The sequence below is a fragment of the Mobula hypostoma genome, chromosome X2, assembly GCF_963921235.1.
Source record: "Mobula hypostoma chromosome X2, sMobHyp1.1, whole genome shotgun sequence".
Lineage (NCBI taxonomy): Eukaryota > Metazoa > Chordata > Chondrichthyes > Myliobatiformes > Myliobatidae > Mobula > Mobula hypostoma.
In genome coordinates, this window is record NC_086129.1 from 42,073,587 (window position 1) to 42,091,406 (window position 17,820).

A 17,820-nucleotide genomic window follows, 5' to 3' on the forward strand; every position below is an offset into this window, starting at 1 on the left:
CACCCAGGGCATGCCCTTTTCTCACTGTTACCATCAGGTAGGAGGTACAGAAGCCTGAAAGCACACACTCCGTGATTCAGGAACTGCTTCTTCCCCTCTACCATCCGATTCCTGAATGGACATTGAACCCATGAACACTACCTCACTAAATTTTTTATTTTTATTTTTGCACTACTTATTTATTTTGACTATTTAAATATATATATACTTTTTTATTATTTATGTATTGCACTGTACTGCTGTCACAAAAACAACAAATTTCACAAAATATGCCAGTGGTTTTAAAACTGATTCTGAAATTTGTGGGTTTGTGACAGCAAAACAGTGCAGTACATAAAATATACTATAAATTTTAATAAGAAATAAATACAACCAAGTAGTGCAAGAAAAGGACAAAAGTAGTGAGGTAGTGTTCATGGGTTCATTGTCCATTCAGAAATCTGATGGCAGAGGTCATTCCTTCATGAGCATTCCTCAATAATGCCAGTAGCTTGCAAACACATATTCATCTTTTCAAATACCAAACAATGGCCAATTCTTTCTACCTCCTCACACCGGGAATTGTGAAGCCTGTGATAGTTCCTCAACTCAATGAGAAGCACTCTTCCCTCCAGGTCAACTCTCATATCACATTTTCTTTCAACATTTGGCCAACTGAGTCCTTGCAAGATGCCAGAGTGATCCCAGAATCTGAGACTAAAGGTCCCACTCCAGAAACTAGGGTAGGACTTCTAATGAGATGTTAACTGAAGCTCTGTCTATCCTCTTATATGGATGTAAAGCCTGTTCATCAAAAAAAGAGCAACAAAGTTTTTCTTTGCAAACATCCCGAAGTACTCTATAGCCAATGAAGTATTTTTGAAAAGTAGCTAGATTTGCATAACAACGTGTTAATTTGAGCAAGGCATCAAACCACAAACTGCAACATGAAAATGACTAAATCATCAAGGGTCAACTTTATTGGCCATATATTAGGAATTTGCTGTGGTTTGTGGCACGACATGCAACAATAAATAACATTCAATAGTTATAAATAATAATTAATTATATAAAATAAATTGGAGGTTAAAGTAGAGATAAGGAATAAAATGTGCCTCAATTCATAAATATCAGCATGTATTTACAGTGTAAACAGGAAAACATTGACTCGATAGATTCTTGATTAGTAAGGGCATCAAAGGTTAAGGGGAGAAGGGTGTTGAGAGGGAGAATAAATCAGTCAGGATCGAATGGCGGAACAGACTTGAATGGCCAAATTCTACCCCTACTTTTTAATGGTCTTATGGTCTAAATTGTTTTTGCTCGTGTAACTAATGCCATGGAACCATACGTCCACTTGAGAGGGCAGACAATTTAACATTTCACTCAAATGGTGCGGTACACCTATGAGTACAGTAAGGAGATGGTGCTGAAATCATCAGAACAAGAATCAAATTTATACCCTTCTGATTCTGAAGCAAGACTGCCACCCACTGAGCCACAGCTGGAATGACTAAGGAAGACATGAGACGCTGTAATAACAATCTCTCAGTTGTACCAAGTTTGCTGCATTCACAGGCCTCGATGACGCCGTTGCAGCATAGTAAAACAACTCTCTCTGTCTTTGACAGTCAGAGGCATTCAACAACAGTTAAATAAATCCATATTATTAAACATATTACAGGACATAGATCAGTACAGCACTGAAAAAATCCAGACCCATGCTTACTTTTTCAATCCAGGTCAGTGACCCTATTCAAATGAACACGGTTGTGTTATATACACCAGGAATGGCTGGTTTAACACTAAGGGCATTCAGCCCCTCATCTTAGCATCTGTGAGCTTGTGGGTGGCCAGCCAAATGTGCTGGTGTCTGACCTGCAGCTTTTTTCTCTTGTGGCAATGCAGGAGAGAGGAAGTCGGGAGCAATCTGTTGTGACCCACTATGAAGAGAGTGTACAGTTCAGATGAATTAACTGTCTGTGATAACAGCGTGCAGGTTCTGATTATTTAGCTGGGTAAAGATCAGCCAAATTCCAAATTATTCAGCAAGATAAGGAATAGACCCACTGTGCAGACACTAAAGATCTACAGGTCATGTCAAAGGTAAGAATCATTCCCATGCAATAGTAATTTGTTCCACATTTCAGTACAATAAGGATCACACATTCTGCTAACAACACACACCTCCAGATATTTTAGGTGTGTAAGGATTATTTGCTGTGTAAGTGGAATGCAGTTTTGTTTTAATTCCGCAATTTTGGGTGTGTGTACCTCTGGATATACTGTAGGTGTTGGATATCCAGGGCAACACACACAAAATGCTGGAGAAACTCAGCAGCATCTATGGAGAGGAATAACAGTTGACGTCTCAGGCTGAGACACTTCAACAGGACTGGAAAAGAAAGGGGAAGAAGCCAGAAGTAGAAGGTGGGGGTGAGGGAAGGAGTACCAGCTGGCAGGTGATAGGTGAGACCAGGTGAGGAGGAGGGTAGGTAGGTGGGGAGGGATGATGTAGTTTTATGTTATTTACTGAGGTGTTAACCCAACGCTTCTTATCTTTCAGCAAAAACCATTGTTGGCAGAATCTCAGATGGAGGTGAGAGGGCATACAGAAGCACTCAACATCAGTAAGACTAAAGAGCTGAGTGTGGACTTCAGGAAGGGTAAGATGAGGGAGCAAAAACCAATCCTCATAGAGGGATCAGAAGCAGAGAGAGTGAGCAATTTCTAGTTCTTGAGTGTCAAGATTTCTGATGACTAACCTGGCGTCAACATATCGATGCATCTAGAAAGCAGGCAAGACAGTGGCTATACTTCATTGGGAGTTCGAAGAGATTTGGTTTGTCACAAGAACACTCAAAAACTTCTACAGATGTACCGTGGAGAGCATTCTGACAGGCTGCATCACTGTCTGGCGTGGGGTGGTGGTGGGGGGGGCTACTGCACAGGATTGAAAGAAGCTACAGAGAGTTGTAAAATTAGTCAGCTCCTTCTTGAGTACTAGCTTCCGTAGAATCCAAGACATCTTCAAGGAGAGGTGCATCAGGAAGGCAGCGCCTACTACTAAGGACCCTCACCATCCAGGACTTGCCCTCTTCTCATTGTTATCGTCAGGGAAGAAGTACGGAAGCCTGAAGGCACACACTCAATGATTCAGGAACAGCTTCTTCCCCTCTACCATCTGATTCCTAAATGGACATTGAACCCATGAACACTACCTCACTTTTTTATTATTTCTGCTTTGCACTATTTTTAATAATTTTTTCTATTGTGATAAGACTGCTGAACGGATCCTGACCTGGATCTGGGCTGTACCCTCCAAATACCCGGACCTGCCTCTCGGTTTCTTTGCACTACCTTACTTTCCATTTTTCTATTTTCTATTTATGATTTATAATTTAAATTTTTAATATTTATTATCGATTTGTAATCCAGGGAGCAGGAAGCGCAGAATCAAATATCACTGTGATGATTGTATGTTCTAGTATCAATGGTTTGGTGACAATAAAGTATAAAGTATAATCTATTTAATATACATATATATACTTGCTGTAATTGATTGATTTATTTATTTCTATATTATTGCGTATTGCATTGTTCTGCTGCCGCTAAGTTAATGTCTTTCACAACATATGTCAGTGACATTAAACGTGATTCTTATTCGGATTCAGATTCCTCTAAGGATGACTCATTGTGTAAATGGAAGAGCTTTGTTTCTGTGATAAAGTAATGGTTACAGAACAGATTTTATAAAGTGGAGGGTTAGAGAAGCGAGAGAAACAGAGTGATAATGGACAGGACTATGTTGGTGCCCGTCCTTGCTTTTTTATGATGCAGATTCTGAGAATATGGGTCATCTACATCCAAATTATCATCAGAGACAGTCACTATGGAGCAAAGTGCTTACTCCATGTCAGCACGATTTCTCTCTTCATTGTTGCATTGTGATTAAACCATGGACTAGAGCAGCCAAGAGTTCCACATGAGACAAAAACAGAAATGCTGGTAGAACTCAGCCTGTCAAGCAGATGCTGAATATGGAAACGGAATCAGTCAGCACCTTTTCCTCAGAGCTGGTGGGGGGGAGAGGCGAGGGTTTGCAGTTTGAAAGCAGAGGCGAGGGCACGACCAGTGCGTTAAGACAAAAGCCCATGTGGAGATAGGTTAAGAGTGATCAGGTAATGAGGAATTTGAGTACTCATCATAAGCAAGAGAGTTTAAAGAAAGGGATGAGAAAGGGACGCAAGTATGATAATGGCAAAAGAGATGCTGATGCTGGAAATCTCGATCAAAACACACACAAAGTGCTGGAAAAACTCGGTGGATCAAGCAGAATCTACGGAAGAAAATGAACAGTTTCAGGCCGAAACCTAACCATCTTGGTAAGCTCGAGCTGAGAACCCACTGAGTTCCTCCAGCATTTTGTGTGTGCTTTAATGGCAGAGCAGTTCACCGGAAGTTGCCACTCATAGTCTTTTAAAATAATTCTCTATAATGTCACCCCTCAGCCTTTGCAGTCCCGTGAGAACAACCCTAGCCTATCCAATTTCTCCTTGTAACTGACGCTCTCTATTCCAGGCAACATCCTAGTGAATCCCTTCTCTACTCTTTTTAGCACTGCTTTCTCCAGTGAGGTGACCGGAAATGCACACAATATTCCAGATGTTGCCTAATCAATGACTTGTATAGCGACAACTTAATGTCCCAAGTACCTCTGCCTGCGAACACAAGCAAGCTAAGCTCCTTCTCCACCCCTAACCATCTGTGTCACCATTTTCAGGAAGCAATGAACTTGCACTCAAGTTCAAAGTAAATTTATTACCAAGGTATGTAGATGTCACCATATACTCTTTTCAATCTCTTTATTGATTTTAGAATATATAAACAAAACATAGCAATGATACAAATAATAGGAGATAAATTGTTACACTTACAAACAGTAATTATAAAGTCCAATATTGAAATTTGACAAAGCTCCCAATCATGTAAAACTAACAACGGATAAAACAGATCAAAAAAAAACTAAAAAAAAGGCATGAAAAGAAAAAAAAAACCAAAACCAAAAAGAAAACCCCAACCCAAAAGAAAGACAAAATTAATCAGCTAAACTAAAAGACTTGGGCAAATCTAAGAACTTAAAAATGAAAAAGAAGAAAACCTCAGTGCCAACGACTCCATTCCCCTCCAACAACAATACAGAGAAATAGAATAGATGTCACCATATACTACCAAGGATTCATTTTCTTGCATTCACAGGAGAACAAGAAATACAATAGGGTCAATGAAAAACTACACACAAAAAAGACTGACACCCAGCCATTATGCAAAAGAAGACAATCTGTGCAAATACAAATAATTAATAAATAAATAAATAAATAAAATGCATCTTATATTCTCGTTATTTATTGGTATTTAAGTATATTTACATTTGCACAGTTTGCTGTCTTCTGCACTCTGGTTGAACGCCCAAGTTCGGCGGTCTTTCATGGATTCTGTTATAGTTAGTAGTCTATAGATTTATTGAGTATGCCCACAAGAAAATGAATCTCAGGGTTGTATATGGCAACATATATGTACTTTGGTAATAATATTCACTTTGAACTTTGGACTGGATTAAGGTTCATCTACAGCCACTATGCCCAACTTTCCAGCTGGTCTACATATATCCTTCTATATCTTGCTATAAATAACTTCATCAACCTTCATGTCATCAGTACACTTACTTACCCGACCACATACATTCACCTCCAAGTCATTTACATATGTGACAAACAATGGTTCTGTCCTTTCCTTAGCTAACCTCTTACTTCTAATATGTTTGAAATAGATTTTGGAATTCTCTTTAATTCTTTTTGGCCATGTTCCTGTTCACCTTCCTAATTGTATTCAAGATCGCTCATATATTGTCTATAATCTCGAAGGACTCATTTGATAACAATTTTCTATACTTGATATACCCTTCATTCTTTTTATTTTCTTTGCTAACCAAGGCTCCGTCACCTGAGTCTAGATGAAGGGTCCCGACCTGAAAAGTTGGCAGCTCATTTCCCTCCACAGATGCTGCCTGACAAGCTGAACTCTCTCAGCATTTTGTTTGTTGTTCCCTGCTCTTACCATTCTTTCTTCCTACCTGTTTAGCCATGCGCTGACTCCAAACTCTTCCTATATCACTTCTAAAAGACTTACACTTACGGATATAATTTTCCCCTTTAGCATCTGTTCCCGATCTGTTTGCACCAAGTTTTGTCTTATACTATTGAAGTCAGCGCTCCCCCAATGTAAGACTAGGTCCAAGCTTATCCTTTACCATAACTACATTAAAACTTACCAAATTGTGGCCACTGTTCACAAAGGATCAAGAAGAATCAAGAAGATCAGCTGAGTTCCACCAACTTTTTGTGTGTGTTGCTTTGGATTTCCAGCATCTGTAGACTTTCTTGTGTTTATAATTTACCTTCAACTTCTCAAGGCAAGTAAAATGAGCAGTGAACACAAGCCTTGCCAGGCAAAGCCACTTCAAAGTCAAAGACATGTTTATTCTCATGTGCAAAAGTCCATGTGTGCACAGCTGGAATGAAAAACTTACCTACAGCAACATAACAGGCACATAATATCAGGTAAGCAGCATCCACAAGAAAAACACAAATTAAACATGAATTAGACACTTCATAAGAATAGAAATAGCATTGACCTGATTAGAGCTCATTTTCATTTATGTATTTATTATAAACTGACCAAGGCAAAGCCACCTTTGTTTCCTGTCACTAAGAACACCAAGACCATTAAGAGCCACCAATATCGATTGGTCAGGGCAGCAAATATTCTTACTTGAGCAACCTCATTGAATAATGGTAGGTTTCAAATTTGCTTTTCTGCTGACAATATGCCAATCCCAAAAGTTTGACAACAGGGAAATGTGACCTATGACTTTGCATCATGATTGAGCACAAATACATCTTCCAGTGTTGGGTTGGAAAGTTGAGGGTTAAAGCCCCATTCTCAGAACTTAAGCACAAAACCTGCAGTGGTACTCCAGTGCTATACATCCTTTAACAGCTATAGGAAACATCTCCTACTCGGTGAAATATCCATTCCAATTCCCATCTGCTGTTACAGTCGACTGGAAAATACCCCAAAGGTGTTACCTCAAAGGAGAGCTGAGAATTTCTCCTCAGTATTCTGGTCTACATTTATTCCTAAGCAAGGTCACAAATATAAATTATTTGATTATTATCTCCTTGGTTTGCTGTGGTTTTGGCTGCTACATTTCCGATATTACAACCAAGACTACACATTAAAAGAACATGTCACTGGGTGGGAAGCAATTCGATTCATCCTGGGGTTGTGAAACATGCCATATAAATGTGTATTTTTTTCAATAGCACAGATAAGAATACAATTCAAGGTTGGTCGATGATAATTCACAGGGAGCATTCTGATCCCTCCACCTTCCTAACACAGGATACTGTGGAGTGACCTATCCCATTAATACAGGTCTGTGCTGGAGTTGGATGAGATCCAGCCACGTCTGCACTGAGAGTTATGAATCTTCTGCAGCTAAAAAATTCAGGAGCCACAGGCTGTAAGAGCCTCTCTCACTAAACTGCAACAAATCTGACCGTCTACATTCAACCGAGCAGTCCTCTCCTGCATCATATTCCATTCTGAGACAGGAACACACTTTCTTTTCTGCCCCCCCCCCTTCCTTAGCCTGCAACCCCTCTTCATTGCCTCACTACCTTATCTTCAGTCGTGTTCCATTCAAACACCTGCAACCATCTGCTTAATATTCTATAAAACACCCCGAAAAGAACACCGGCAAGGACAGGCTCACCTGGTGGATCCTCCATTTAGAATTTAAACCTCCCAGACTCCAGAAGTGCCAACACTCTGTTTGGCTCCACTGATGTCAACATCAGTTATTTGCATAAGAAAGGGCAAAGAATAGACCACCTTGCCACTCCTTACTTTCACTGAGAAAATACATATTCATTTACTTAACACACACAAGATGCTGGGGGAGCTCAGCAGGTTAGGCAGCATGCAGGGAGGGGAATGGGCGGTCGACATTTTGGACCGAGACCCTTCATCAGGACTGGAAAGAAAGGGGGAAGGAGCCAGAATAAGAAGGTGGGGGGAGGGGACAGAGCACAAGCCGGCAGGTGATAGGTGAGACCAGGTGAGGGTGTAAGTGGGTGAGTGGGGAGGGGGTGTGAAGTGGGAAGCTGGCAGGTGATGGATGGGAAAGGTAAAGGGGTGAAGAAGAAGGAATCTGATAGGAAGCAAGACCATGGGACAAGAGGAAGGTAGAGCAGCACCAAAGGGAAGTGATAGGTAGCTGAGGGGAAGAGTAGAGACCTGAAAGGAGCCAGAATGAGGAATGGAAAAAGAGAGAAGTGAGAGGGGTGGAGCAATATACATTTACTTCCATCTCTGTTTTAATTCATACAGTGGAAAGCAAATTGACCTTTTATGCTTACCTTACTTCTTTGTTCTTTTCCCATTTAATCCACTAATTTCACAGCATGTACTTTTGCAGACTGGCAGAAATTAAGCATATTCAGCCATTTCCACCCTCCCCATCCAGAAAGTTAGGGAAGACTTGGTGTAGATGACCCTGTTGTTTTAGAGTTATAGAGTCAGACAGCAAGGAATCAGACCCTTCAGTCCAAATCCTCTGTTGTTCCTGCCTGAATCTGATCCACAGCCCTCAAACTCTCTCCTATCCATGTACTTATCTAGGTGGCCTTTAAACATTGCTAATTTGCCAAGCTCAACAACTATTTCTGGCCGGTCATTCCAAATATGCACCACCCTTTGCATGAAGAAACTGCCCCGGCGTCCCTTTTAAATCTCTCACCTTGGATCTTAAATGTACGCAGCCCTCTCACTTCTCTCTTTTTAGCACCCCTTCCCTAAGAAAATGACAATATACCTCCACCCTATCTATGCCCCCCATGATTTTATGCATCTCTGTCAGTGCACTTCTCAGTCTTCTACATTCCAGGGAATAAAGAGCTACTCAATGGAATCCCTCCTTGTACTCACACACCGAGTACCCAAGTACACACAAGTCACTGCAGTATAGGAGAATGAGGGGTGATTTGATAGAGCTATATAAAATTATGAGGGGTATAGGTAGGGTAAATACAAGCAGGCTTTTTTTATTGACTTTGGGTGAGACTAGAACTAGAGGTCAAACGTTAAGAGTGAAATATAAAAGTGTAAGTGGTGAATGAGGGTTCAATTCAAACATTTAAGAGAAGTTTGGATAAATGCATGGATGGGAATGGCATGGATAGCTATGGTCCAGGTGCAGGTTGATGGAACTAGGCAGGATGATAGTTTTGGTACAAACTAGGTGGGCCAAAGGTCCTGTGTCTCTATAACTCTAACATTTAAGCAATGGCACTTGAATCACTGAATAGCACAACCAGTGAAAATCTCTCTTCCTTATAATCACAAAAATGTGCATGTTGTTGGTGTTGACATCATGATCCCCAATTTAGGATTTATTGGACACTAAACCAAAGGCATTTTCCAAAACTATTGGTCCTCAAAGATCAATCAATACTAACAATAAGAAATTACATTTATTTAATGGCTTTCTTTGGAAACACTTCCTAAGGCATTTTCACTGGGGCATTGTCAGACAAAATTTGATGGCAAGCCATGTATGGTCACAAATGTAAGTTTTTTTTTGAGAAGCATCCTGAAGGAGGATAGAGAGGAAAGTCAACTAGAGAAGGAATTCCTGTATTCAGGATGTAGAACTGGGTGCATGGTCACCAATGGTTTGGTAATCAAAATGAGAGATGTTCAAGGTGGCAGGCTTGGATGAACATGGAAGTCAGAGGATTACAGGCTTGCAGGGATATGGAAGATTATAGAGATTTGGAGAGGGGAAATGGAGACACAAAAACTACACATGTTAGCATATAGGACAAAAATAAACTCGCTAATGTCCACGCATAGCATAACAATTGGGGGAGTCTAGGACCACAGTACACAGCCTTAGAATAGAAGGACGTCCCTTTAGAACAGAAATGAGGGGGAAATGTCTTTTGCCAGAGGGTGGTGTGTCTGTGGAATTCATTGCCACAGACAGCTGTGGAAGTCAAGTCCCTGAACATCCTTAAAGCAGAGGTTGATAGGTTCTTGATTAGTCAGAGCATCAAAGGTTACGGGGAGAATGGGAATTAGCGGGATAATAAATCAGCCATGATGGAATGCTGGACTGCTTCGATGGACAGAATGGCCTAATTTTGATCCTATGTCTTATAGTCCTATCTATCACTTTACCATAACCTTCTTCTTAACTGGCAGCTTCTGTGGAGGGAAGTGGAGAATGTTTCAGGTCAAGACCCTTCATCTGGATTGGCGGTTTGGAGGGAGTGGCCTAGGAAGGATTTGAATACAGTCAAAATAGTTATGAATCCTATGGAGATGTTAGGCTGAAGATGAGCAGGAACTGATTTACTCAAGCCCGTAGGACTTAGGTTTAATGTCAGTCACCTCAGTTCTCAAGTCTTAGAAGTCTAAAAGCATCACCATAGGCGATAATAAACCAACCAAAAAAATAAGCAAATTATTAAAGACCTTAATATACCACAGGGCAAATGAGCGTGCGGGAAGTGGCGTACTCCTGCAGATGGCACTCACCACCTTTCCCCGAAATCCATTTCTTTCATTATAAAACTAATTGATCTTCTTTATCCTTTTTTTACCAAGTTGATGAAAAAGCAAGGGATGCGTCCTCTTCCAAATAGCAGTGGGTGCGTGGACAATAAATGCAAATGTGCAAGGAACTCTCACCAGAACAGTGAAGGGAAATTCAGGATTTCCTACAAATTATTTTTAACCAAATAGGAACAATCAGGAGTTGGAAAACGTTCTTCCACACCCAGTGCGTTTCCTGAGTTCACCTCAGTTATAGAACATAGAACAGTACAACACAGGAACGAACACTTTGGCCCATAGTGTAAGTGCCCACCATGAGGTCAATTTAAACTGCACGCAAGTTTGTACACAGTCTCTGCCACTCTGTGTATCTTTCTAAACGCCCCTTGAGCTTTGCTATATCTGCTTCCACCATATCCCGAAGCAGTCACCCACCACTCTGTAAAAAGTCCTGGTCCGATCCCGGTCTGGTTATCATGCTTTTCTCAAATCTCACCCCTTCCCCTATCCCGGATTATTTTAACTCCCGATTTCTCGTTTCTCTTGAAAGCTCTAACTAAACGCAATAAAAAAAAAGATCCTGGTTGGGTTTTGCTCAGCCCGAAGTCAAGGGTGGGGATAGACGAAGGCCGAATCACCGCATGCCGAGCTAATCTTGCTTTATTTTTGGAAGTGGTGCAGGACGCGGTCCTGACACCTTGGCTCTATTCTGATTTAAGCAGTTAGCTCCTGCAAACGCAACACGGCGACTGGCCCCGGTATCCGGTCCCAATTAGAACTTTTGTAAAAGTTACTGATATTTGAGTTCATCAATTCGTGAGATTTTCTCACCGAACACCGAGCAAAGCTCACACCCACAAAGCAAAACAAACAAACAAAAAATCAATAATTGGGAAATCGAACAACATTAGACATAGTTTTAACATCCCTGCCAAATAATCTTATTAAACATTAAGATGTGAAATATTCTCAGGGAACGCAGGTTGTATATGGATCTCTCAGCGGAATTCGCGAAAATATTGGTTTCCTTCCTTACCCAGCAGAATTACCAGCGAAAATCTACTCAAGGAGGTTTTTACTGATTCGGCTCCGAGCAAGCTCAAGGGCGCATCGCCAGCGGCCATTCCGAGGACGGAGTTCGATGCCTGCAGTTGAGATCACTGGCTGTGTGAGTGGACTGGGGAGGGTTGAGGTGCTGAGGGTTCTGGGGAGATGCGCGTTTCTCTCAGCGCCCACAGACGTAGGAAGATGACTTAGCCAGATCCAGAGCCGGCAAACAAGGTGCCCAGGAGGAGCTGCGGATCTTCAGTTATTGGTTGACTGAGCAGGGCACAGTAGTGAGGACTCTTGCTTGCTGCCTCTCGCTTCTTACCCTTCCTTCCCTTGCTCCCCCTCCGGCAGGTTCTGTCTGTACTGCCCCAGTCTCCGCGCACACTGCGGGACTGAGCCGGGAGCCCGGACCAGCCAACTCCAGGATCCTTCCTTTGCAATTCTGCATTGCAGTCACAAAACTGCTTTCGTCATCGCCCAGAGGGGCCCGGCAAAACAACAACCCTCATGCCAGCAGCTTGATATAAACCTTAACAAGAAAAAAAATTAGAAACACACTCTGCCTAACTCATTGGACTATATTGACTTCTAATACATCAAAGAGATGGGGGGAGGGGAGAGAGATTTTAATTGATTATTAAAGTTCTAAAACTTTCTGAACTTTTTCGCAACTTGATGTGCTGTGGGACGCGGCTCTGCTGGAGGTGTGAGGGTTCTGAGCAATGTGACGCCTTTGAAGTTTGTCCAATCTGGAGTTACTCGGGTTACTCTGTTCACCCATGTCATAGGCTTAAGAAGATGTTGATTCCCTCTCTCCCTCTCAAGTCAGGAGCTATTTTTAAAATCAAGAGCCATTGCAGCGAAATGTATAAACCACCTTTTTCATTTAGAAATTAGGGTGCGCACTAGGATGATAGAGTGCCTAACCGTTATCTCTGCTCTAGGAAATAGCCATGTGAGTACTGCGGTAGAGCTTTGTACGCAGGGCGTGTGCACATATTGAGATGCAAACCGCTTCTCTAAGAGCAGTATAGTCAGACACCGTGAATATGTACAGAGACGCGTTTCCCTAAAGATTAAGGGCTAGTTGACCATGTACCCGTTCGCTGCCCCGTTGCATTTGCTACTGCAAGTGTAATTTGGTAAGCATCCCTTGTCAGAAAGCTTTCCCAAAGTGCAGAAAGTGGCAATTAATCACAGCATTTAGGGGAAGGAATGTGTGAAAGACACTGATGTGTTGGACTAGATGGTGGATGGAGGCAGAGGCAAGACAGTGTTTTTAGTTCTTGGCCCCTGACAACAACGCAGAGGGATCGCTGCAGGATGAAAAATGCTTGGAAGGTCTGGGGTGTTGGCTGGTAGCCGCTCCGGGAGGCAGGTACTCCCGACATTTCAGAAGCATCAACCAAGCACTTGAAGTGCCAAGGCAGAGAAGGCGACAGACTAAATGCAGGTACGTAAATGGGACGAGTATACTGTGCAATGGCTAGCATAGCCATTGTGGGCTGAAGGGCCTGGTTCTGAGCTGGATGATTGAGACCAGCTGATCTCTGTTACAATTACATTGTTTCAGTGGCAGAGGCTGCCCGCCTCTGTGGAAGTTTGCAGAAGTGCAGAAGTGCATTGTCTCTGTAGATAAGGCGATTCTGCTGTTTCACGTAGTTCCTTTACAGATAGAATACCCGTTTGTTAGGTTGTTACTGGCCATCCTTGGAGAGAAATACTGACACATGGTGACAGAAGTCATAGTTAATGAAGCTAAGAAATATGGAATCCAAATCTGAAATGGGGCACAATATACCAGGTATGACCTCTCCCAGTGAGGTAACTTGTGGGTGTGTGCGAAGAGACCGTGACTGCGTGATTCAATTGCGATAGCACACAAGGGAATGGCTGCTGAATTCTTAGACAAGCAACTCGTGTAGATAATGGGGAAGAGTGGGTACAAGTGCCACACTACACATTAAACTGGCTGTGTTGGATAAAATAGAGCAGTTGCTGTACTGTATCTGGTTGGTGGCAAAGGCAGAGTATGGTGCCTTCTGACCCTGGAGAATGTATTAGCTGCAATACCACTCAGCCAGAAATCAAATTGTTGACACTTAGCAATTCTTTGTGCGCCAGGAACATGGAGATAAACCCAAGAGAATGTGCACAGTACTTGTCAGTCATCTGTAAGCTCAAAAGACTGTTAAGGAATGTTAGATGAGTGTCCCTGAGCTACTGATCATGGCCAAGTGGTCACTGCAGGCAACTTTGTGAGGTCTGAAAGGACAGGCTGTTTGTTTGCTGGACATCATCACCAGCCTGTTTACAGAGTGACAGAAACGCAAGTAATAAACACGAGAGATTCTTCAGATGCTGGAAATCCAGAGCAGCACAGACACACATTGCTGCAGGAACTCAGCAGGTCAAGCAGCATCTATGGAAATAAATAAACAGTCGATGTTTCAGGCAGCTTTCTTCAGGTCTAGAAAGGGATGGGAAAGGCGCCAGAATAAAATGGCGAGGGGATAGCTAGAAAGCGATATGAAGCCAGATGGGTGGGAAAGGTAAAGGGCTAGAGATAAAGGGATCTATTAGGAGAGGAGGGTGGACCATAGGAGAAAGGGAAGGAGGAAGGGCACTGAGGGGATGTGATAGGCAGGTGAAGAGAAGAGGTAAGAGGCGAGGGTGTGGAATAGAAGAAGAGGGAAGGAAGAGAGAAAAAAAATGACTGGAAGGAGAAATCGATGTTCCTGCCATCATGCTGGGGGCTTCCCAGACGAAATATAGATGTTGTTCCTCCACTCTGAGGATGGCCTCATCGTAGCAGAAATAGCATGGACTGTCATGTCAGAATGGGAATGGGGATAGAAGATAAAATGGTTGGCGACCGGGAGATTCCGCTTTTTAGGGATGGAGCAGAGGTGCTCGACAAAGCAGTCCTCCAAACTTATATTTGGTCTCACCAATGTATCGTACTGTGCAAAAGTCTCAGGCACGTATACATATAGCTAGGGTTCCTGAGGCTTTTGCCCAGTACTGTATTTGTCAGCATGGAGCGGAGAGGGAGTCTGTAAATCTGATGGGAACAAAGGATATTGAGAATGGCGAGGGTGGAGCACCGAGGGAAGGTTGTGTGAGACAGGTGGCAGAGAAAGAGTGCTAGGGTCGGGGGTGGCGTGGGTGTCGACACACTCAGCCCTGAGATGCCAGCCAAGGTCATTTGATTCCAAACAATTGACTTATTGGTCATTCCAGAATGTTGCTTCCCGTTCCCTCCCCTCTCCCTTCCCCTTTTCCCAACCATGTCCCCCCTCCCACACACAGTCCACAATAGAGACCCATATCAGAATTAGGTTTATCATCACTCACATATATTATGAAACTTGTTGTTTTTGTTTTGCGGCAGCAGTAGAGTGCAATACATAAAATCACCACATACAGTACTGTGCTAAAGTCTTAGGCACTATATATATATATATAAAACGAAGGCTGCATCGGGATCAGCAGATACAATAGATGATGCCAGCAGATTCACAGGTGAAGTGTTCCCTCATCTGAAGTACTGTTTGGGGCCCTGAATTGAGGTGAGGGAGGAGGTGAATGGGCAGGTGTAGCATTTCTGTGCTTTCAGAGATAGTGGGGAGGGATGAATGGACAATGGAATCATGAAGAGAGCGATCCCTTCATAAAACGGAGAGTGGAGGGGATGTGTTTGGTGGTAGGATCCTGTTGAAGAGGACGGAATTTGCAGTGAATGATGTGTTGAATGCAGAGGCTCATGAGGTGGTAGGTGAGGACATGCAGAACGCCTCAACAGGATGAGCAAGATGTCTGGGAAATGGCAAGCAGTGAATTGAAGATGGCTGAGCAATAATGAAGAGTAAAAGATCACAGACCTTTATTTCAGTGTGCAAACCTTGTATAATATTCTGGGCCAAGGGACGATGAGAATATCTTTGGAGACATGAACAATTACCCCATTCTCTGCAGCAGGTCCATTAGAACCAGAGGAACTAGATGTGTAAGAAGGAATGCAAGTTCTTTTGCAAATGAAATGATCAGGTTACATTACTTGCTAGCCTTAAGGACACTGAGAAAATACAGGTAGTCCCTAGATTACATAATGGTTCCGTTCCTGAGAACTGTCTATTAATTGATTTTTCCATAAGTCAGAAGCATTAGTTTTCTACAGTAATCCTGATCACATCACTTGACATAGATCTGCTATAATTCCTTTATTTCATTGAATAATCACCTGAAGACCACTCATAATTAAACTAATGCAATATATACTGTACTCAGTCATTAATGAACACAATATGTTATTATTATAACATTTTATTATTATTGATAAATGCTATGGAAGAATTTTTATGTCAGATTTCCTTCAGAAGGTCATCTGTAACCCAAGGAGCCCCAATATGGACACAACAGTAGTGCAGTGGTTAGCATACCACTTTACAGCATCAGCAATTGAGGTTCTATTCCCACCACTGTCTGCAAGGAGCTTGTTCATTCTTCCCTTGACTATGGGTTTCATCTGGGTGCTGGATTAGTGAAGGTTAGTAAATTGGCCATCTCCAGTGACTAGTGGTGTTCTGCAGGGGTCGGTGTTAGGACCGCTGCTTTTTATGTTGTATATAAATGATTTAGATGATGGAATAGATGGCTTTGTTGCCAAGTTTGCAGATGATACGAAGATTAGTGGAGGGGCAGGTAGGATGCAGAAGGACTTAGATTAGGAGAATAGGCATGAAAGTGGCAAATGAAATACAATGTTGGAAAATGCATGGTCATGCACTTTGGTAGTAGAAATAACTGTGCAGACTATTTTCTAAACGGGGAGTAAGTCCAGGAATCTGAGATGCAGAGGGACTTGGGAGTCATTGTGCAGAACACCCTGAAGGTTAGCTTGCAGGTTGAGTCAGTGGTGAGGAAGGCATTGAGAGCTGACCCAAATGCAAGACACAGATAATGAAGTACTAGGGACAGGACTAGGTTTATCGAGATAGCAAGGTGAGCAAGGAAGAAACAACGCTGGACATTGACACAGGCCCTGGACGAGACAAGGACCAGGACAAGGAACTGGAACTAGGAGCCTGAGCTATGACTCCGAGCCACAGACTGGACAGGGACCCGGAACCTGGGTCTTGACTCAGGCTCGGACCCCGGATCTAGGCGAGGACAAGACGTGGCTACAGGACTGGACGTGGCTAGGCTACAGGACTGGACAAGGGACTCCCGGACTGGACGAGAACATGAAGCCTTGACTTGGACAGGACTGGAACACAGAACAGAGCTGGGACCTGAGGGACATATCTAATTAGTCAGGGTATCAAGGGATATGGGGAAAAAGCCGGAAATTGGAACTAGATGGGAGAATAGTTTAGCTCATGGTGGAGTGGTGGAGCAGACTTGATGGGCCAAATAGCCTACTTCTGCTCCTTTGTCTTGTGATCTTGTGACCCCTCCTTGGGAGCAAGACTTGGGGCCAAGGCTTTACACAGAGTCAGGACCCCTCCTTGGGAACAGGACCCAGGGCCAGGACTCTTCTTTGACACAGACACTAAAGCACAGGGGCACAAAAAGATAGTTCCAAACTCAACAATAGATAGTTCCTTATCTTGGCATGACAAGGCTCCAGTGTCACTCCAGCAGTTGAACTTGACAGGGATGCAGGCAATGCTTCACGCAGAAGGGAAAGGGAACAGTCCAGCAGGGAATCCTTGGTTTGAGAGGTATTTGTGTGCCAGCCCAAAACAAGAATCAGGTGCCTCAATTAAACCACCCAATGGAACAAGGGAAAACAGGAAAACCCGGAATAAGGAATTGACAGACCGGACTGTGACAGTACTCCCCCTCTATGGGAGCCTCCTGGCGGCCTAATGTCATGGCCCATTCTGTGAAGTCTGCAATCTGGTTCACGGTCCGGTCCATAGACTCAGGACTCTAGGTCTTCCAGCTGTCCCTTGTTTCCGTTGGGTTAATCATAGGCACCTGATTCCCATCTTGCGGCTTGGAATACAAGTAGCCTTGGGGTCGAGTGTGGGCGGCTAGTTTGTCTTGTCAAGATTTCCCTGGGAGCAACCTGCTGGTGGAAGGCCAGAGCAGCCACTTGCC

At 43.0% G+C, this 17,820-nt stretch overlaps 1 protein-coding gene across 1 annotated transcript in view; it reads right to left on the minus strand.

Moving 5' to 3' along the window:
• LOC134341022 (sodium channel subunit beta-4-like) overlaps positions 1 to 12,247 on the minus strand; it is a 42,963-nt gene extending 30,716 nt beyond the window's left edge. Inside the window, exon 1 of the mRNA XM_063038741.1 lies at positions 11,699 to 12,247. Coding sequence (XP_062894811.1) covers positions 11,699 to 11,786 — 88 coding nt within the window. The 5' untranslated portion in view covers positions 11,787 to 12,247. The remainder of the gene's footprint in view (positions 1 to 11,698) is intronic.
• Between the last annotated feature and the right edge of the window lie 5,573 nt (positions 12,248 to 17,820).